Here is a 19,725-nt window from a genome sequence, read left to right on the forward strand (position 1 = left end):
TACGTGTAGGCTATATTCCTCGTTTGACTCACTCTGATGGTGTTGGTGCTTTCGTGCTGGTGGTCGTCAGTAAGATCTACGCCCCTTACGTTGCAGCACGTGTCGCGGCGGCGGGTACACGGCCGAAGCTTGACTTGACTCGAACGCGCCTTCCCTCAACGCCATAACTAGTTCCTCGCGTCTCTACTTTGAAAGCCCTCTATTTCTTCTTTCCACTTAGATTTCAGCATTGCAGAGCTACCGAATTGCGGCTTGCATGCATCGATCACCCCTAACCAGTCGCGTCTGTGACAAGCGCCGCCGGACTGCGAGTCACGTCCGTTTCGAACCACTCTGGGTTCCCGCTGGATCTCCACCGGGGTGTTCGAACTTTACGCAGCAGCCTTTTGCTCTCCATAGTGCCACACGCAAACGCTGCGCAACACCTTTGTTGAGATGGGTCGCCTCCACGCTGGCGGGATGAGAACCGAAAGAGGCACGGAACCTTGCACTGTGTTGAAGAGTAGGCGTATTATATCGTCTTGGAAGAGTTTTTTGATGGAACCAGTTGCCGCAACATCACCCGACAGGCCTGCATTGGCACGTGCCTTGCGCGGAAGTGCGCCTATGCTGCAGTTGCGTGTTCGTATCCCGCATAGGTACAACACAATTGGCTTGTCGATCGCAGAGTGCCGCCTAACGTTGCACCGCTCAAGTTCCCGCGCTTGGACGACAATCTACTTGGTCTTTGCTTTGTCCCCTAAATGTTTGCTGATGGGTAGATGTGATCGGGTGCTTGACTCTGCGTCCAGTTTTCCTCTTTTCTGGCCTCTACACGGCAATGGCTGCTCTGGAAGAGATCACAGAGATTGATGCCAGCGTGCCCAACAACAATATAACAGACACAGATGGGGCTAGTAGCTCCGAGCCGTCGTTCGACACAGATGTATGGCGTGCCGTTCCCATGTGAACGCCATTGGCTGACATCAACTTGTAATCATCAGAGCGACGAGCGCGATTCTGCATATAGCGACCACCAAACTTCGTACGTCCTACACATGGACAAGTTTCTTTCTCGAGCTTGGTGACTGACTGCAGGAAGTTATACTATGTCGGTGACTTCATCCGTGTTCAATTTTCGCTATGAGAATGGCAGACGGTACCATGCCTATGCCGAGGGAATGTATCCTGTGCCAAATGACGAGGTGCGCATCATACCTGCTTCCCGGTCGTACCGTCAGTTACTCACAGTCACGACGTTAGGTCGAGGCGGACAGACTCGAACTGCAACACCATGCTTTCCGCTTGACTCTCGATGGCAAACTTCACCGCGCCCCAATCCCACAAGATATTCACAACGTCCTAGACATAGGTTGCGGAACAGGAATCTGGTCCATCGAGTTCGCCGACGAGCATCCTTCTGCGAGAGTTCTTGGAACAGACCTGAGTCCGATTCAACCCTGTTCTGTTCCGCCGAATTGCGAATTCCTCATAGATGATTTTGAGCTGGACTGGATCTTTCACGAAGAGTTCGACTTTATCCATACCCGCGCTTTAGTTGCCGCAGTCAAGGACTGGAACCGCTTCTTCTCCCAAGCATTCACCAATCTCAAGCCTGGTGGTTATTTGGAGTGTCAGGAGTTAACGTTCCCTATCAAATGCATGGATCCTAGCGTCACGGACGAGAATTCGCCTCTCATGAAGTGGTCAGCGCTCTTCGTAGAAGCTGCGGGTAAATTGGGCATAGATGGGACCGGTCCTCGTCATCTAGGGCCCAAGCTCCGCTCTGCCGGCTTCGTCGACATCAACGCAAAGACGTGCAAATGGCCAGTTGGACGATGGGCAAAAGGCGATAAGTTCAAGCTGCTCGGCGATCTCGCGTACGCGGATTTGATGGACTGGCTACCGAGCAGCTCGCTTGGGCTGTTCACCAGAGTACTCAAATGGACGCAGCACGAAGTCGAGGTGTTCTTGGCCGAGTGCAGAGCAGAAGCGAAGCGGAAAGACCGCCACTACTACGCTGATGTGTAAGTTGATCGTAGCAGAATACTTATTCTCACTCCCTGACTTCTACAGACTGTTCTGGTATGCGCGTAAGCCCCGGAACACAACCTCTGTCTACAGTCACGAACCCGTTCACGATGAGGAGGAGCTCGAGCTAGACGACCAAAACCAAACAACATGATACGCAAAAATGCAACATCCCATCCCACCCTGACGCCTACAATACGCTTCACAATGCACAATCCCACACCTCCCAACCCCATGTATTCTCCCCAACCCCCCAACTACTTCTCCATCCCCGCCATCCCCCCGTTCCTCTCCGCCCACCTAGCAGACCTCCTCACCGGCCCATTCACCCTCGTCTTCGCCCGACCCACACGAACAGCCGCAGCAGCACCAGCCGCCACACGCTCCTGACTCCTACTAAAACAAGCGTCAGCCATCACATCATCAACAAAACGTTTGAAGAATACACGCACCTCTCCCCCTCCTCAACAGCAGCCCTCGCCTTCTCCGTCATCCTCTTCGTCCTCTTCCCCCTACCCCTCTCCCCACTCTCCCTCTCCCTCGCACTCACAGCCTCCTCCTCCGCCAACCGTGCCGCACACACAGTAGCCAGGATCTGCATCGCGCGCTCGTCCCCACTACTGTGTTCTCCAACACGCTCATCCTCATCCTCATCCTCGGTCACCGTGTCCTCTCCATCTTGCCGCGCGCTGTCGTGTCTTGGCGCCTCGTCGGATGCACTTGCCGCATACACGGCCTCCTGGCCGTGCTGCGCGGTGTTGAAGCGCGCGGGCGTGCGGACGACGAGGCCTGTGTTGTGGTAGTATGTTTCGTTTAGGGAGGGGATGAGGAGGTCTTGGATGTTCATGGTGGTGAAGGTGTGTGTGTGTGTGTGTGTGTGTGTGTGTGTGTTTGTGTGTGGGATAATGTGATGGGAAGGCTACAAGGAGTTTTCCGGTGGAGAACTGCAGATGTGATAGTATGTTATGGCGGATACAACGTTTTTTCCATAAATGGGTTGTGAGCATTTATACATATTGTATTTGCCTGAGCCTCACAATTTGTGGTTATGGATTATAGGTACCAGAGTTGAACATTTAACAGACTCCACGCTGAGCAATGAGAATGCGTGGAATAATATATCTCATCAGGGTCCATTGCCATAGAACCATGCATCGCTCATGCCCTCCAATCAGCAGCAGTGGTACCTACAACGCCGCCAAGCCCTCTCCTTCGTGCCTACCCCCTATCCCCGTGAGAGCCAGGATTTTGTCGTGCTCGGTGGCTTCCTGCTCCTTGAACTGCTGAATCAAATCCATCGTGCTGCGCCTGACACTGACCAGGCTCCTGTCTTCGCCGACATCGTCCTCGCCCATGGACAGGAAGCTTGGTCGCGCGCTTCCTCGACTCACCACACTAGCGCGGCTCAGATGACTCCCGTGACGAGAATGCTTTGTAAGGCGAGCCGGCATGGTACGCGAGTGCATCGAGGTACGCTTGCTGTCGAACGAGAGGCGAGATGGACCAAAGTCCTCCAGGTCATTGTCCGTGCTCTGACGAGGGAATGAAGGGACGCAGGACTCATAGTATACCGACCAAACACGGGCACTGTCCTTGACGTTTTCTCGATCATCAGCACCGTCGTGAAGGAAAGAGAGCTGGTTGAGATTAGGAGCTGATGAGTTTCGTCGAGGACGAAGCGTCGCCATGGAGTCGTCCGCGGGCAGTTTTCCTTTCGCCTGCACAGTGCCTGCAACTCGATCATCACTTGGACCATCATGTCCACCTACGACGTTGCTACGCCCAGCAGAGCCTTCCTCGGAGAATCCACGCCTCCAAACTTCAGGTAGAACTTCCAGCTCAGGGTACTCGAGCATGCCACCACTGGCGATAGAACTGCGATGACCGCGCCCATGTCGGCGAAACTCGGTACTCTGACTCTTGAAGATCTTGGAATAGTTTTTGAGAAACGTTTTGCCGAAGGTCATCGAGTTGCTCTTTGCCACACGGCCACTACCTAGTTTCTTCTTCCTCTTTTTTTCCCCAGGCAGCAGGGGTGGTGACGGAAGTCGTTCCGTTGGGTCGACGAGATCGTCATCCACGTTATGGTCTGGCGCCGAGGCGAACCTGATCGCCGCTTCCAAAGCAAAGTCACGAGTGTCCACCAAGTCCACCTTACCAGCCGACGAATTACGATCATGGCGTGTGTGCGAAGGATATTTACCCCACACTCCAACAACTTGAGTACTATCGCCTTGTGTTTCGAATGCATTAGCAATTGCACGGCCAGGACTGCAATCTTCCCTACCCGCCGTAGCGCTGCGTCTCGAGGTAAGTGCGGGAGGGTACTCGGGCCCAGGAGTGCCAGGACCTTTAGGATCAAAAGTGGGCGCTGAATAGCGTTTGTTAACCACGAGAGTCGCGGCAGCAGGGTGCAAATCCTCGTCGATGCTGGCCCGTCGAATGGATGTGCTCCCACTGCGCTCCCGAAATGGGCTGGCATGGACAGCAAGTTCCCGGTTTTTCGGAAGGAACATAGACGCTTTCTCCTCCTGATGAGCCTTCAAAGCACGATCCCACACATGGTTTGCGCCATTGTTCTTTTTGAGCTCTTCTTGTTCGGCCTGCAAGCTTATCAACGATCGTGACTGCCGACGCTCCTTTTCGGCAGGGACGTCGAGAGTGTCGAATGGTCCGTCGAAAGCCGCCACGTCTTGATGGCCGAACTTGAGGTTGGCCTCGCTGTTACTGCGTATACTCATTCGCTTGGGGTTCAAGAACTTCATGATCGACTCTGATGGTGTCAATCTCTTCCTCGGTGGGGAGGGACTGAATTCTTCCCGGAATTTCGACTTCTTTGTGTTAGCAACGCTGTTTTTACGTGCCAATGGTGTGGGCGTCGCTAGTAAGGAGCTCTTGGGCGAAGAACATTGAGCAGCTTTGAGGTTTGTCATGCTGTACTGTTGTGCAGCCCTTGGTGTCTCCTCGTTGTCGGTAGGGAAAGAGTTTGAGCGTCTCGGCTTTCTTGCGATTGGCGTGTCTCCTGTATTCGATCGCGACAAGTTGATCATGGAACCGCCAAAGCTGCCCGGGGGACTCTGAGGTCTGCTGGAGTATATCGACGAGGCCACATCCCATCGAGGGTCGCGGTCGTATGGAAGCACTCTACCCCATTTGTGTGGGATCTTCGAGCTGGCAAACCCAGAACTTGATGTTTGCCGCTCATGTCTGGCAAGTGACTTCTGTTTGTGGGAAAACCGACTCTGATCTGAAACAGTACGCTCTCGAAAGGCACGGGGCGTTGGTGGCATCTCGGACGTGTCGGCCAACTGGTCCCAAGATAGGAGAGAACCTGAGCGTAAGTGGTGCGAAATGCGCATACTGTAGAGGTGCACAGAGCGGCGTGGGTTATCCTCGCTATCCTCCTGATTTTCCGCGGTAGTGTCTACTTTCGCAGGTGGAGCATTTTCGCGGAGGCTACCTCGTACTGACGTGGACGGGCGTGGAGATGCGATTGAGGTCGCCTGCTGGATCCGAATCTCGATGGCACGAGTAGATGACGCGACAGTGTGGGGCTCTGTAACATGAGGATGTACGGATACGGCACCAACCGAGCCATCATTGTTGTTTGCGCCACGCTTCAAGAGTTGTTCTTTGTCCAGGGTTGCGTTGGAAGGCATCGGACTGACATGGCGTGGCGGCATCGGGAACTGCGATAGGCGAAGGCTCTTGTGCATGGCCTCAGACCAAGGTACTCCATCTTTGTCATGAGTACCTAGACTGGGTAGCCTGAGTGGTGAGAGCGGGGAATGGGCTGGTAGGGCACGCGATGTAGCAGAGTGTGAGCGCCTCAGACTACGCTCCTGGTCGTTTAGAGCGGGTACTCGCAGATTCGGCGTGCTCAAGACATGACTAAAACGGGATGAGAGTGAGGCAGCTGGGGGCTTTAGTATTTGGTAAGGTTGTAATTCGTGACCGAGCTCTGCGCTGTAGTGACTCTCCTTCGATGATGCGGGTGTTGCTTTACTGGGGAGGTTCAGTGAGGGAATCCAGACGCGGACACGATGTGACTGACCTGTTCATAGACGATGACCATTCGATGCTGTGGATGCTGGGTCTCTTACTGGGCGACTTCTTGCTGATGTTCTTCGCAATGTCACCAAGCACTTCCGCGTCAGAGTCGTAACCTCCTTCATCTGGTCTCTTGTCACTGAGCAAGTCCTTCCGCAGGCCGGCTTTCACGATCTTGAGCTGCTCGCTCGCTGCATCTCGTGGCTGCTTGATCACCGTAGCAGCATCTGCATCAGCGACCTGGCTCGTTACCCTCGGGTCGACACCTGTGCCTTTCTTGGTGAGATCCTTCGAAAACCTCCGCCTGATTATCGATCGCATGCTTTTCATCTTGTGCAAGCTGTGCAAGCTGTGCATAGACGAACGGCTAAGGCGTGAACGAGGGCCCTTGGTCGGCGAGGCTCGATCTTCAGCATTTTCGAAGATCTGACGAAGCTCATGAAGCTCGTCAGACCGAGCGCTGGTGAAGCGAGAATTCGGCAAGCTGGGCTGTCTGGGGAGCAGAGGCACCATCGCTGGCGTCGTGTTGGTGAGACGGGCATTGGGCAGCTCGGGCGAGTCTGGTCGACTCTCCTGTTCGGCGGTGCAGCACAGTTTCGAAGCCATGACCTCGAGTCTGTGGTGAGATGGATGAGATGGTTCTGAGGATGCCTGGGTTCTGTTGACTTTGCACCACTGTGGAGCGGCTGCCTACTCTGGGAAGGAGGAGGTTGCAGTTGTTACCGCAAATACGCCCAACAAGAGACAACAGCAAACGCTTGAGGGACAACACATAGATGGAAAGCAAAGATCAAACGCAAGGCTTCGGATTGAACATGACGGTAACGAGGATTGCTGCTATTGCTTCGCCGGCGTGTGCAATACGATATACGAGGAAAGAACACCCGTCACAATCAGGCCACACACCAACTTGCACCTTCCACTTCGAATCTCACCAGAAACACTTTCTTGAGCATTTCCAGGTGGGCGTAGAAGTTGTCGAGTGATCCATTTGACCGCAGAACGGCCACCGCGGTATTCTGCACGTCTCAGCATTACTTGACGCAATCTGACACTTGAGCATCGTGCTTGAACAATGCTCAGCTCATCATCTTCTTCCCACTAGCATCCCCACTGTAGAGCTGCTGGTCTTGGATCCAAGCCGCAACACCCTCAGTGCAGAGCTCACCCACCTCATCCCACCTCCCCTCTTGTGCAGCTTTCCTCACCCTCGTAGAGCTGACGCCTACCTCGTCCTCCGCCTGCACCATATCGATATGGCCGCCCCATTGCGGCTCAAACCCAGCGCTCTCAGACTTGCCATCCCTCAGGTCCTGCACGTACTTCTCCTGCTGCTCGACCGTGCCAAACTCGCTTGACGACTTGTCATTCGCGTCTGTCGGCCGCTGGGTGACGCGCAGCTTATGTCCGGCATCGAAGAAGGGCTTGAGCGCCGAGAGGGGCGGGTCGTACTTGGGGTAGTACTTCGGGTTGCAGAAGCGGATGAGGGTGTCGTAGCCAACTAGGTGGACGTGGATCGGGTTCGATGGGTAGAAGGGAGGCGTGGTTTCTGTGATGGCTGCCGACTTATCGGAGTAATACGGCTCTTTGGTCAGGCCAATGTCTATGGATACATCTGTGATAGCGTCTGGAGATGGGGCTGCAGTCCTAAGACGCTGCGACAAATCCTCAGCGAAGACGGTCATCAACGCGATGCGCTGCGCGAAGCTCGCGGGACTAGGCGCCTTGTCTGCATTGTGCGTGCTAAATAATAGCAGCAGTCTAGGCGGGCTCTTGTCTGAGTGCGCCGCCTGTTTGATGGCAGATGTCGCGAGGGCGAGGTGGGCAATGCTGGGTGGGTTGAACGATGAATCGAGAATGTAGAGCGTGTTCGGCTGCGTTGTCGAAGCATTGACAGTCCTCACCACGCGAAACTTAGCGGGCGATGACGTGAAGGAGCTCAGGGCAGCTTCAAGGTCAGGCAGAAGTGACCTTACTGATGCTATGCGCAAAGCCATGTCAGCCATTGTGGTCACAGAGCGCGTTCCTCCGATCTTGGAGCTTGTCGAGGGGTGTCGTCATTTGCGAGCACGGTCCAGAAATTGCCTATGGGAGCGCACGTCAAGGAAAACATCACGTTGAACCGAAGTGTAGTGCACAGCGATGCCAGAATTGTTGGATCTTCTCATTGATGCAAACCATAGAGTACGATGATAACTACTCTAAGATGCCAGTAACTACTCAATCATGAATCGACTGTATGCCGATTGCAAACCATACCTACCAAAAACGCCAGAAGCCAGCGGCAAATGAGCTGCTTTTCGATGAACGCCGATGTTGAGATCGTTCATGCACGCACCTCATCCCGAATCCCCTTTGAACCGACCGTAACGACCCATAATGCAGGTTGAACTTTTGGGTATCATAGAAACGTCATTACACACAATACACGGTGGCATGTTGATATGCCACACGAAGCAACCGCGTTGATGAAACGCGGCCGACGGGGTTGCCAAATGGCAGAGAAACCTAAGAAGAGTACTTCTCGCGGTAGAACTTGGCGGCGTTGACAAGGTTTGTCAGCGCAGCCTTGGTCTCCTTCCACTGTCGGGTCTTCAAGCCGCAGTCGGGGTTGATCCAGAGTTGCTCAGGCTTGAGGTAGGTCAACATCTCAGCGAGACGGTCCTTGATCTCCTGCTCAGAGGGGACACGGGGCGAGTGGATGTCGTAGACACCGGGGCCGATGTGACGGGGGTAGGCCTTGTCCTCGAAGACCTTGAGGAGCTTGGCGTCGCTCTTGCTGTTCTCGATGGAGAGAACATCGGCATCGAGGGCAGCAATGGCGTGGAAGAAGTCCTGGAACTCGGAGTAGCAGAAGTGGGAGTGGATCTGAGTGGAGTCCTGGACACCAGCGCAAGAGAGCTTGAACGAGTCAACAGCCCATGACAGGTACTTCTCACGCTCGCTACCGGAGCGGAGAGGAAGACCCTCACGGAGAGCAGGCTCATCGACCTGGATGACGTAGATGCCAGCAGCCTCGAGGTCAACAACCTCATCGCGGAGAGCGAGAGCAAGCTGCTGAGCCTGGACGGACTGGTGGACGTCGTCACGGGGGAAAGACCATCGCAGGCAGGTGATGGGACCAGTGAGCATACCCTTCATGGGCTTGCTGGCGACGGAAGCAGCGTACTTCGACTCCTTGACGGTCATGGGAGCGGGACGGGAGATGTCACCGACAATGATCGGGGGTCGGACGCAGCGGGAACCGTAGGACTGGACCCAGCCCCTGGTGGTGAAGACGTATCCGTCAAGGCGCTCACCGAAGTACTGTACCATGTCGTTACGCTCAGGCTCGCCGTGGACGTAGACATCGAGGCCAAGCTCGTCTTGGATCTTAACGACCTCATCGATCTCCTTCTCGATGAACTTCTCGTACTCCTCAGCAGTAATCTCGCCCTTGGTGAACTTGTTACGCTGGATACGGATCTCCTTGGTCTGGGGGAAGGAGCCGATGGTGGTAGTGGGGAACTGGGGCAGCTTGAGGTGTGTCTTCTGCTGGGCATATCGCTCAGGGAAAGCAGACTTGCGCTCGTGCATCTCAGGAGTGACGCTGGCCTGGCGGTCCTTGACAGCCTTGTTGTTGGTGCGCTCAGAAGAGGCACGGGCCTGCATCGACTTGGAGTTGGCCTCGAGAGCCTCACGGACAGAGGCGGGGCCATCGGTGACAGCCTTGGCAATGACGACAACCTCAGAGACCTTCTGGACAGCGAAGGAGAACCAGTCCTTAACCTCCTCGGGCAGCTTCTTCTCGCTGTCGAGGGAGTGGGGTGTGTGAAGAAGGGAGCTGGAGGTGGCAACGATGACACGGTCCTTGCCGAGCTTCTGGATGGCAGTCTCAACAAGTTCGATGGCGTTCTTGAAGTTGGTCTTCCAGATGTTGCGGCCGTCAACGACACCAGCGGAGAGAACCTGGTTGGGGCCAAGCTTGCTGATGACGCTCTCGAGCTGCTCAGGGTTCCTCACGAGATCAACGTGGATAGCCAGGACGTTTTGGAGGGCGGGGAAGACGTCGAAGTTGTGGACAACGTCACCGAAGTAGGTGGCGAGGACGATCTTGGGCAGACCGCTGGCAGTGAGCTTCTCGTAGGCGGGCTTGAAAGCATCCTTGACCTTCTGGGGAAGATCGTAGACGAGGACAGGCTCGTCGATCTGGACATACTCGGCACCGGCATCCTTCAGCTTCTTGAGGAGCTCAACGTATACGGGCAGGAGCTGCTCGAGGAGGGAGATGGGGTCGACGGACTGGTCACGGTCGGCCTTTCCGAGAGCGAGGAAAGAGACGGGACCGACAAGGACAGGGCGGGTGGTGATGCCAGCCTCCTTGGCCTCGAGGAACTCGCGGACGGGCTTGGGGTCCTCGGAGAGCTTGAAGGTCTGGCCATCCTGGAAGGTGGGCTTGACGTAGTGGTAGTTCGAGTCGAACCACTTGACCATCTCCTGCGAGGGGTGTTAGTAGGTGTATCAAGTGGCAGGGACCCGCTCGACTTACCAAACTGGGAACATCGACGCCGTCCTTCTGGTGACCACGTCCCATCGCGAAGTACTCATCGAGTGTGTGCAGCGAGTGCTTGGAGTAGCGCTCTGGGATAGCCTGGGATTGTTAGCGAGGGTTGCAACCAGGCGAGGACTGCTGGCTTACGTTGAAGAGCTGGATATGGTCGAGGAGGTGGTCGTAGAAAGCAAAGTCGTTGCTGGGGATGAGCTCGACACCAGCATCCTTCTGGATCTTCCAGTGCTCCAGACGCAGACGCTTGCCCTCCTTGAGCAGGTCGTCACGCTCGAGCTTGCCAGCCCAGTAGGCCTCGTTGGCCTTCTTCAGCTCACGGTCCGCACCCATGCGGGGGAAACCGAGAACAGATGAGTGAACCATTGTGTAGTGGTCCTGCAAGGACAATTGAAACAAAGGTGATGTGTAGGGAGGTGGGGGATTTGGGGAGGGAGGAGTGAGGGGAGGAGGGAGTGAGGAGTGTGGGAGGATAATGTGAGATGAGGTGCTTTTGAATCTTTTTGCCCCGCATGCACTAGTAAGCGCGTTGGCGTTGGCGGCGGACAGCTTCCTGCAGCGCGAGCTTAGCACTACGATTTTTTTCAATTTTATGTTCCGGTCTTATGAACACGCGATGAAAGCTACAATCACTCATAAGATCACCTCTGTGGCATTTCGTTTTGCATCAGTTGTTGCATTGTTAGGGTCTCTCCGGTTTCGGAGTCCCCTCGCACGGTTGCTGTGGTGTTCACTATGCATCTTCATGATGGAGTGTTTGACAGCTACTAGAACCTGACACGGTTCTCAAAAGACGCCTGTGTGTAGTGCAACATACTTCAGATATCAGAGCATTGTCGATTACAAAGTTGTACCGTGTTATGGTTGACGATCGCAGATGGACAGTACACCTATCAACAACCCCGCCAAAGTTTATCAAAATGCGGATGGTTGGACATGACTCTGCGTCAAACAAGACCCTGCAAGATGACACCGAGCATCGACACGCGCGACTGATCCGTCGGTGTCCGAGCCATGCCACGAAGCAGCTTTGGGTAGCCCTGGGATCTTCAGGGATCACGGCTACATCTCAACAAAACTCGCCCAGAATCAATGATGCCACCAATCCCGCAAGCTCGGACTTATTTTCAAACCATAGTGCCAAGATACAACATATTCTCCGAGCGTCACCACGAGACTTGCGGACTTTGAACAGCTACTCAATCTAATCCCACGATGGACACCCTTCCGTTGCCGTTGTGTCTCAAACGCGCCAACATGACCGGCGGTATTTGACCCGAAGAGCTGATGGCTCCGTAGCCGCCCACCCCGCACTGCATATAACATTCCAGCCTCGACCCCACCAGCAAGAGGAAGTTGTCCAAAAAGCATCACAAATCCTCTCGGGAAATCTTGCCCTCAAACTCCATCATGGCTGCTCGACCAACGCACTCGCGGACCGTATCGACCAATCTGGGCACTAGCTCCAGCTCTCGCGTCCTTCAAGGCAGATTGGCCATTGTCACGGGTGCATCAAGGGGTACGCCCGCCCTCCGCAATATCGGGCCTTTGTACTGACCGCTCAGGTATTGGCGTCGAGATTGCCCGCAACTTGGCCAGCAAGGGCAGCAACATCGTGCTCAACTATACATCCGACTCGTCGACCAAGATCGCCGAAGATCTCGCGGCCGAGCTCCAGTCCGAATATGATGTCAAGGCTATCGCGGTGCAGGCCAGCATGGGCTCAGAGACTGGGCCAAAGCACCTTATAGAAATAGCGAAGAACAATTTCCAACACCCCAAGACGGGCAAGTTCCAGCTCGACATTATCATCAACAACGCCGGGGTGGCTGGAAACAACTATGTTGAGAACGTAGACTGTGAGGACTTTGCAAGGCAGTTTAACATCAACGTACGGGGTCCCCTGCTGCTTCTGCAGGCTGCGATACCGTATCTGCCCAACGACCGCTCTGGTCGCATTGTCAGCCTCTCCTCAGTTAGCTCGTCGCTGGGATACAAAGGTCAGTCTATATACGGCGGCACAAAGGCAGCTCTAGAGAGTATGACACGGACGTGGTCTCGAGAATTGTCAGAGCGATGCACGGTCAACACTGTCAACCCTGGTCCAGTAGCGACGGATATGTACTGGGGCAACGATGAGGCGTTCATTGCGCAGAACAAGCCATTCATCGAGAACACGCCCCTTGCAACCCCAAGGAAGGGCATTGACCCAGAAAGGATCTATGAGGCTTCGCAGAACGCAGGAGGACGACCAGCGTATAGCGAGGAGGTTGCTGGTGTGGTCGGTATGCTTTGTCTGCCCGAGGCAGGATGGACAACAGGCAGTGTCATCTGCGCGAACGGCGGCATGAAGTTCAGCGTCTAGAGAGGGCTATGCATGCAGCCAGCAGGCGAATGGGCTTGCTGGGGGTTCGATCAAGGATGTTGTTGGCTGTATATCAAGTTGGTACGGACAAAAAAGAAATTATATATGCATGTAAACGAGATGCCACGCACATGTTTTCGTGTGAGCTGTGTCGTCGAACGAATCAGATCGCTACACGGTAATGTGCACAGCAGGCGTCGAGTGGGTTCTCCATGTTTGTGCGGCACTGCACGTGCTTTTGTTGTGCGACCTTCAACCAGCCACCTCTGTTCCATGTCGACACCCACCATGTCAGATTTCAGATTGCAAAAAGGGTCTTCTTGGAAAGCATAGGTATTCACATGTTCGCTGCAATCGCGTCCAGAAGGTTCCGCGTCCTTGGACCATCACCAGATCCAAGCCACAACGAGGTTTCCCCAGCAACCGTGTTTACTCTCGGCCATTTCGATCGATCGCCCCCAGCAAAGCGGCTCGGCACAAGACGCGAAGGGAACCAACGGCCGCTATTCCTCGTCGGTCATTGGACCGTTGGCTGACTCTATGACGGAAAAGCAAGGCCGTTACGCAACACGGCTGGCTGGACGCTGGACGGGTGGCTGGCCAGCTGGAAGGTCTGTTTTTACAGGCCTGTTCCAGCCTTCTCTGAACCCTTGCGCGAACCATGGATCTGAGCATATCCTCGAGTCCCGCCGTTGCCTTACTGACAGCTGTTTGCGTCGTTGATTCTTTCGTTGTGCACGACGCTGTCCTGCATCGCCCACACCACGCGGTTCATGGAGTACTTACTAACGCTTTCGAGGTGAACACCCTCTACCATCGTCTAGGCCCTCTGAAGACAACGACGTCATGCGTCAACCCAGCACACCGTCTGAGCTTTGGCTGCGATGGCTCGCTTTCTTCCATGTGCCACTGATGTTCTCTGTCGCCGTGGCCCAGATGCCGTACAACCCGACTCGGATTCTCCAACAGGACAACCTCCTCTATGTGTTCCAGCCGTCGCCGAAGACGCCTTCACAGTTCCAGCTCAGCTCCATCGACATATCGTCCCGTATCGAAGCCGCTCGTCTGCCATACACCACGCTCTACCCGACGCTGCCCTTCCTCGATAACGACACCCCGCGCGCCTTCACACCAGTCCTCGATGATCAAGGGAACATTACAGTGTACGCCGGAGACTGCTCAGAGGGTGCAAGCGGAGGGGAGATATGGAACCTCACGCCAAGCCTTTCAGCAGCCCGTGGAAAGAGCGACTGGAAGCAGATGAAGATATCAGTCGGGAACAAGGCCCAATCGTCGACAGTGGGCCCCAATTTCCTCAACGCTGGCATGTCCTTCTCCTCCATCGTCGGCGGCGATGCTGCGGGCACAAACGCCTACTTCTTCGGCGGCATGTGCCCATCCTCGAACGCCACGATCGACGACTGGCAGTCTGCCGCGAACTATTCGAACTCCATGGTCGCACTGGAAGCTCCTGGTAGCCACTCCGTTACATATCAGTTGGATGTATCTACGAGCCGCGGACCACCAGTGCCCGAAGCTGGATTTACGTTGACTAGCTTGTCGCCCACCTTCTCTAACCGGAGCGATGGCACCCAAACCCAGCAACAGAACTTCGTCCTTGTTGGAGGCCACGCCAGCGCGGCCTTCATCAACATGTCGCAGGTCGCTCTGTTCTCGCTGCCCGAACAAAGTTGGACGTTCATTGGAATCAAAGAGCCAGATACTACTCGAACCGATCTAGCCATTCGAACAGATGTTGCGTCAGTCGATCCTCGCTCTGGCCATTCTGCGATGCTTACTCCGGACGGGAAACGTATCATTGTCTTCGGTGGCTGGGTTGGCGATGTCAACACTCCCGCAGAGCCTCAGTTGGCTGTTCTGAATATAGCTGACGGTTATGGAGGAGATGGCGGCTGGCAGTGGACTGTGCCATCCACGTCAGGTGGTGGTCTTCCAGCCAATTCGGGACTCTACGGACATGGTGCCGCCATGCTGCCTGGAGGCGTTATGATGATCACCGGAGGTTACTCGATACCCTCCAGTTCGCGGCTGACTAGATCAACAACCAGCAACACGGCCTACTTCTTCAACACCACATCCAACACTTGGACTACTGATTACTCCCCGCCATCCGAGAAATCAAGTGGAAACAATGGTTTTTTGTCAACTCAAGCACAGAAAACCGGTCTGGGTATCGGTCTTGGTATCGGACTGGCTGCTCTTTGTGGTCTGTTCGCATTGTACATGTGGTACTCGAAGCGCTGGAAGCGACAACGCGAGATACGTGAAAAGCAACTCCAGGACCTTTCCTTTACCACTCACCGCTACAACGTTGACGAATTTTCGTCAAGTTTCGACGGTCGTGGTGGTCGCCCTGATGGCGTAGGCGCTTTTGCTGGACAAGACGGTTCCTACTACTTCCCTTCAGGTACTCAGGGTGGTCCCGGCTGGAGGCAATCGAATGGACAGGATGTGGAAAGAAGTGGATTACTTGTGGAGATACCAAGTCCTACTCGCGGATTACGACGCAGTCTCAGCCGCAGAATCTCCCACACAGCGGGCGCGGCTCGAGGTCCAGGACACATCCACTCTATCCAGGAGCTTGAGGAAGAGCAAGATAATGAGCAAGCGAACCAAAATGTGCCGTTGATCGGACAACTTGAGATGACGGAAAGGAGAGCGGAACCTGGTGGTTCAATATTGGATCAGGCACCGGTCCTCGATCCTTTCAACGACCCACACCGATATGGCGAGGACCCTAAGAGCGCCTTCTGTTCTCCGTCTTCGTCTCCTGTACGCGCAGAGCGAGGACGTCTGAATCAAGACGGAGTTATCCCAGCGGAGCGGTCAACGATTGTTGCAACAGCAACACACTCATCAAATCCCAACTCTACTGGTAGACTGTCGCCAGACAAATTACCTTCCGAGCGTACAGGTTCTAACCTAAGCGAGAAAAGCATCCGCTCAAATCTCTCTTGGACTTCATCTCACGGCGGCTTGCTTCGCAATTCGTCCTTGCGCTCCGCTACGCTACTGAACGCCGCAGCTCAAGCAGACCCATACAGATCACCGGACTTGAACCTGACAGGCGAGAGGCCAAGAAGCCACGGTCACAGCGGTCGTCAGTCTCCAGAAGAAGCACGAACTCAATCGTTGACTGCTATGCGCAATACTGGTCACGGGGACATTGACTTGTTTCGGGCCGCTCAGACTTCGTTTGCACTACTTCAAGCCGAGGGCGAAGCACTACTCGGTGGGAAGCCCGACCATGAGCACACACGACCGGATACATCACCATCAATGTTCAATACATACCGAGACAACGAAGGTAGCAACAGTCGTCCGCTCACATCAGTTGCTGTTGAGCTCTCCCGAAACGGGCCCCGCGCACCAAACAAGAGTTGGCTGGGAACCGTACGCCGAGTACTGAAAAGGTCATTATCGAGCGCTGAGCGCACACGTCCCCTCCGAAGATCCATGCCATACCAAGAACCTTACACCGACAACCCCCTCCCCAACATGGAGCTCACCACATCCAACGAACCGCAGTCTTTCCCCTCGGTATCCGTCCCACCCCGCCGCGCCGCATCAGATGCGAGTTTCTGGCGCAACAAACGCGGCAAGCAAGACTGGATCGACGACGAATCGGACCCCAAGTGGCGGCGCAATAGCGGCGACGACTGGGGCGCACCTGAAGACATCGCCCTCGCGGAACGCGAACGCATGCGTCAAACATGGCGCGAACGCGGCAACCTCCTCATCGCCGACGACGAGGAGATGCCCACCCCGCGTACCCCTATCCGCTCCGAGCAACTCGGCATCCCTAGTCTAAGCCTCGACGACAGACCGCCCACGCCTGCCGGCGAAGGCGACTGGGATGTTGAGGCCGCCGTAGAGCGTCGTGTCGTGCAGGTCATGTTTACAGTGCCCAAGAGCAAACTCCGCGTCGTAAACGCGGATACAGATTCCACGAGCATGCTTTCCGTGGCGCGAGAAGGCGAGTCGGAAAATAGTAGCAGGGTCAAAGAGATGGCGGGGAGGTTTGAGCAGTTGCATAAATCGAGCCCCAGCCTGAGACCGTCGCCGTCGCCTTCACCGTCTATCCGCAGTTTGAAGGTCCGGGGGAGAGTTAGCCAGGCGAGTTTGGGGCGGGAGAGGGCTGTGAGAAGACAGAGAAATGATGATTGATGGCTTTGTTCTTTTCGTTAGGCGTTTCTCTCATGGGGGGTTTTTCGGATAGTCGCTCCACTTATGAGCGCTTGGGGGGTTGGGTTAGCATTTGGCGCTCTTTTACGGCCGTTTTTCTCTCACACACCTTGGACGGGAGGCGTAGATAGTGCATATACGCTGGCTGTGTAGCTGCTCGTTTATGAGATCGAATCGAATTTACATGATGACGATGATGCTTGTTTTCCTCTCGTGCTTTCTGGTTAGCGTAGTGTATCAGGCGGAGCGCGGTTTGTCGTATGTTGTAGCAGTTGATTCACTAAACGGACAGTGTAGGGCTAGTGTTTTTCTTTGTACTGGTTGATGTGTGTTTGGATATAGCAGATGGGCTTGTCCTGTCTGTTTGTAGGTTGGGCGATATGAGTTGTGGCTTTTGTTCGGTTTGAAGGCTGGTGATGGGGAGACTTGATGGTTGGAGTTCAATGAAAATGGCTGTTCCAAGTCATCAATAAGATGGTTTAAAACGAAACGTTATGATTTAACCATAACAACTATCTTGAACTACACCACTTTGTCCTATCAATCGATAATTTGAACACTCACTACTACCCAAGCCCGAAGACTACAATCTCAAATCCGAGCCTGAGCTAAAATGACAAAACCAAGCCTTAACAGAATTGTTCGAATTGACCTTAAGTTCAGTCAGAGACGTCTGTCATGTCACACCGCCACATTGCTCCCATTTCCGTCGCAGCGGCAGCCAGGGATTCTGCATTCTGCCACGTCTCCGGCTTATCCTTAGCTTTCGAGTTCTTGAGTGTCCGAGCACTGCCCGCGGTAGACTTGCCCTTCCAATCAACCGTTCCATGGTACTTGTATTCGAAGGGGGCGCCTTTCCATGTAAGTTCAGGATAGCCTGCTGCTATGCCAAATGAATCTAGATGTGAAATCTCGTGAAGAAGAGTATGACCTTCTAGTTGTTAATGTACATAATGACATGGTTCTCATGAGTGCAACGTACCTCCAACTTCAAAGTCTGTAATCTTTTTACTTTCTTTGAACTCACAGTATCTCTTCAAGCCGTCCGTATCACCTGCAGCTGGCAGATCCCTGGTCGTTCTCTCGTCCTCGAAGAACTCGGGACATATGGTAACGACTCTCGTACCCTTAGTGTGCCCATTGCCTTCGTAATCCTCCTCTGTCGGATCGGCGAACGCAAAGCCTCCGGGTGCACAAGACGGCGCGCAGACAATGTTGAATTGGACTTTGCTATCGCTGCCGCCGATAGACATGAGGACCTGGTAGATATCTTTCACACGATCGAAATCCGTTTCTTTGAAGTAGTGAGTGTAGCCCTTGTTCTTTTTCCAGACGTTCGCGTCTTCGCTTAGCACACCATAAGCGCCGACTGCAAGGCCGGAGACTTGTATGAGGGAGGCTTGAATATGGTCCTTTTGGGCATCGGAGCAGCCGGACATTTGTGTTTGTGATTGTCGTGGGAGTAGCGCGGTCTCTGACAGATTCCCAATTGGAATGCAGGAAACTGTTGAAGCAAAGCCCACAAACGCTACAAAGATGGCTGTGAAAAAGTGCATGGTGGTTGGAAATCTGATAAAGACGATGAAGTGAAGTTGCTGTAATGAAGCTGATCTTCCTTCGGAACTGGATGAGCACCTTTTATAACCGTTGGTAGGCACTCTTGTAAAGTATTCCAAGCGCCCCTTTTGCTTCGCCACAACGCAACATGTTCAAGTAACATCAATGTCTTACGACTGGAGAGAGGCACGTAAGTCTGAAGCATTCTATTTGTCCGCGGTCAGGCCTGTAAGTTTTGAACTTGGGATATAGAGCCAACGGCTTTTGTGGATCGAGAAGTTTGGTGGGATAACTACTAGGCCAATGATACATACTCTGCGTAGCTTCGTGCTTCAGTCGCAAGGCTTTCTTGAACTATGATAGAGCTAATTCGATCATGTGGAAGTGAGTTCAAGTGGCGTAGTGCAGCTTTGTCGCCACTCTCCATGAAATCTTATTTCAGTCTCCGGTGAGTGCCAGAAGGGCAACCGCCGTAAGCTATGCGTCCCAGGTGACCCCAAGGCTGATTTTGTAAAAGCTCGGCAGAAAGGCTGGAAGTATAATTAGATTACCAGTTATAGCCAGCCAGGATTGTATCCATCGGCTATAATCCGTCCATGGTAGATCTGGAAGAGGCGCGTAGAATTGTAGACAAAAGAAACGAGATCTGCTATGACCTGAGCAACGAGTACCTAAGGCGATGGCTTACTGAACGGTCGACTTCAAGGTTGGCTATTTAACTCCTGTTCTATACATTGACTTAATTGTAAGGTAATGGTCGAGCATTGAAGAAGAAGTCCACAACAATTTTTGGCACGTATCCAAAAGAAGGGGTCTTTCCCTTCACTCTCCCACATCTTGTTTTCGTCTGCAGTAGACTGTGGCTGTGTTGGTGAGGTGTAAGTGTAGTATCAAGGTTGGAGTTCAAGGTTTGGAGCCTAGGATCTATTCAGAGTTTTAAGTTCAGTCTCATTACTCGCGCTGCATTGCATCGTGTTATCAGCGACTTGGCAGC

General features: G+C 54.0%; 8 protein-coding genes across 8 annotated transcripts; 3 read left to right on the plus strand and 5 right to left on the minus strand.

The window, feature by feature from the left end:
* Window positions 1-675: 675 nt before the first annotated feature.
* Window positions 676-2,295, plus strand: P153DRAFT_67946 (S-adenosyl-L-methionine-dependent methyltransferase). The gene is made up of 4 exons (XM_033673334.1): window positions 676-1,024; window positions 1,082-1,184; window positions 1,243-2,006; window positions 2,056-2,295. The coding sequence occupies exons 1-4, from the start codon at window positions 888-890 to the stop codon at window positions 2,162-2,164; spliced, it is 1,113 nt and encodes a 370-aa protein (XP_033521843.1). The 5' UTR covers window positions 676-887; the 3' UTR covers window positions 2,165-2,295.
* Window positions 2,268-2,857, minus strand: P153DRAFT_387996 (uncharacterized protein; the record flags this gene model as incomplete). Its single annotated transcript, XM_033670709.1, has 2 exons — window positions 2,268-2,406; window positions 2,463-2,857. The coding sequence occupies 2 exons, from the start codon at window positions 2,855-2,857 to the stop codon at window positions 2,268-2,270; spliced, it is 534 nt and encodes a 177-aa protein (XP_033521844.1).
* Window positions 2,858-3,027: 170 nt separating this feature from the next.
* On the minus strand, window positions 3,028-6,902 carry P153DRAFT_67951 (uncharacterized protein). The gene is made up of 2 exons (XM_033673336.1): window positions 6,065-6,902; window positions 3,028-6,015 (listed from the first exon to the last, which is right to left on the minus strand). Exons 1-2 carry the CDS (start codon window positions 6,664-6,666, stop codon window positions 3,198-3,200), a joined length of 3,420 nt encoding a protein of 1,139 aa, XP_033521845.1. The 5' UTR covers window positions 6,667-6,902; the 3' UTR covers window positions 3,028-3,197.
* P153DRAFT_67950 (Nucleotidylyl transferase) lies at window positions 6,903-8,117 on the minus strand. The gene has a single exon (XM_033673335.1). The coding sequence runs from the start codon at window positions 8,064-8,066 to the stop codon at window positions 7,140-7,142; it is 927 nt and encodes a 308-aa protein (XP_033521846.1). The 5' UTR covers window positions 8,067-8,117; the 3' UTR covers window positions 6,903-7,139.
* Window positions 8,118-8,220: 103 nt separating this feature from the next.
* On the minus strand, window positions 8,221-11,043 carry P153DRAFT_398790 (cobalamin-independent methionine synthase). The gene is made up of 3 exons (XM_033671672.1): window positions 10,739-11,043; window positions 10,589-10,690; window positions 8,221-10,536 (listed from the first exon to the last, which is right to left on the minus strand). The coding sequence occupies exons 1-3, from the start codon at window positions 10,967-10,969 to the stop codon at window positions 8,569-8,571; spliced, it is 2,301 nt and encodes a 766-aa protein (XP_033521847.1). The 5' UTR covers window positions 10,970-11,043; the 3' UTR covers window positions 8,221-8,568.
* Window positions 11,044-12,013: 970 nt separating this feature from the next.
* Window positions 12,014-12,968, plus strand: P153DRAFT_388000 (NAD(P)-binding protein; the record flags this gene model as incomplete). Its single annotated transcript, XM_033670710.1, has 2 exons — window positions 12,014-12,122; window positions 12,169-12,968. 2 exons carry the CDS (start codon window positions 12,014-12,016, stop codon window positions 12,966-12,968), a joined length of 909 nt encoding a protein of 302 aa, XP_033521848.1.
* Window positions 12,969-13,628: 660 nt separating this feature from the next.
* Window positions 13,629-17,367, plus strand: P153DRAFT_368750 (uncharacterized protein). Its single transcript, XM_033668599.1, has one exon. The coding sequence runs from the start codon at window positions 13,815-13,817 to the stop codon at window positions 17,154-17,156; it is 3,342 nt and encodes a 1,113-aa protein (XP_033521849.1). The 5' UTR covers window positions 13,629-13,814; the 3' UTR covers window positions 17,157-17,367.
* A 323-nt stretch (window positions 17,368-17,690) lies between these two features.
* On the minus strand, window positions 17,691-18,771 carry P153DRAFT_398793 (uncharacterized protein). The gene is made up of 2 exons (XM_033671673.1): window positions 18,157-18,771; window positions 17,691-18,105 (listed from the first exon to the last, which is right to left on the minus strand). The coding sequence occupies exons 1-2, from the start codon at window positions 18,728-18,730 to the stop codon at window positions 17,834-17,836; spliced, it is 846 nt and encodes a 281-aa protein (XP_033521850.1). The 5' UTR covers window positions 18,731-18,771; the 3' UTR covers window positions 17,691-17,833.
* Window positions 18,772-19,725: the final 954 nt, after the last annotated feature.

The sequence above is a fragment of the Dothidotthia symphoricarpi genome (assembly GCF_010015815.1).
Source record: "Dothidotthia symphoricarpi CBS 119687 unplaced genomic scaffold P153scaffold_15, whole genome shotgun sequence".
NCBI lineage: Eukaryota > Fungi > Ascomycota > Dothideomycetes > Pleosporales > Dothidotthiaceae > Dothidotthia > Dothidotthia symphoricarpi.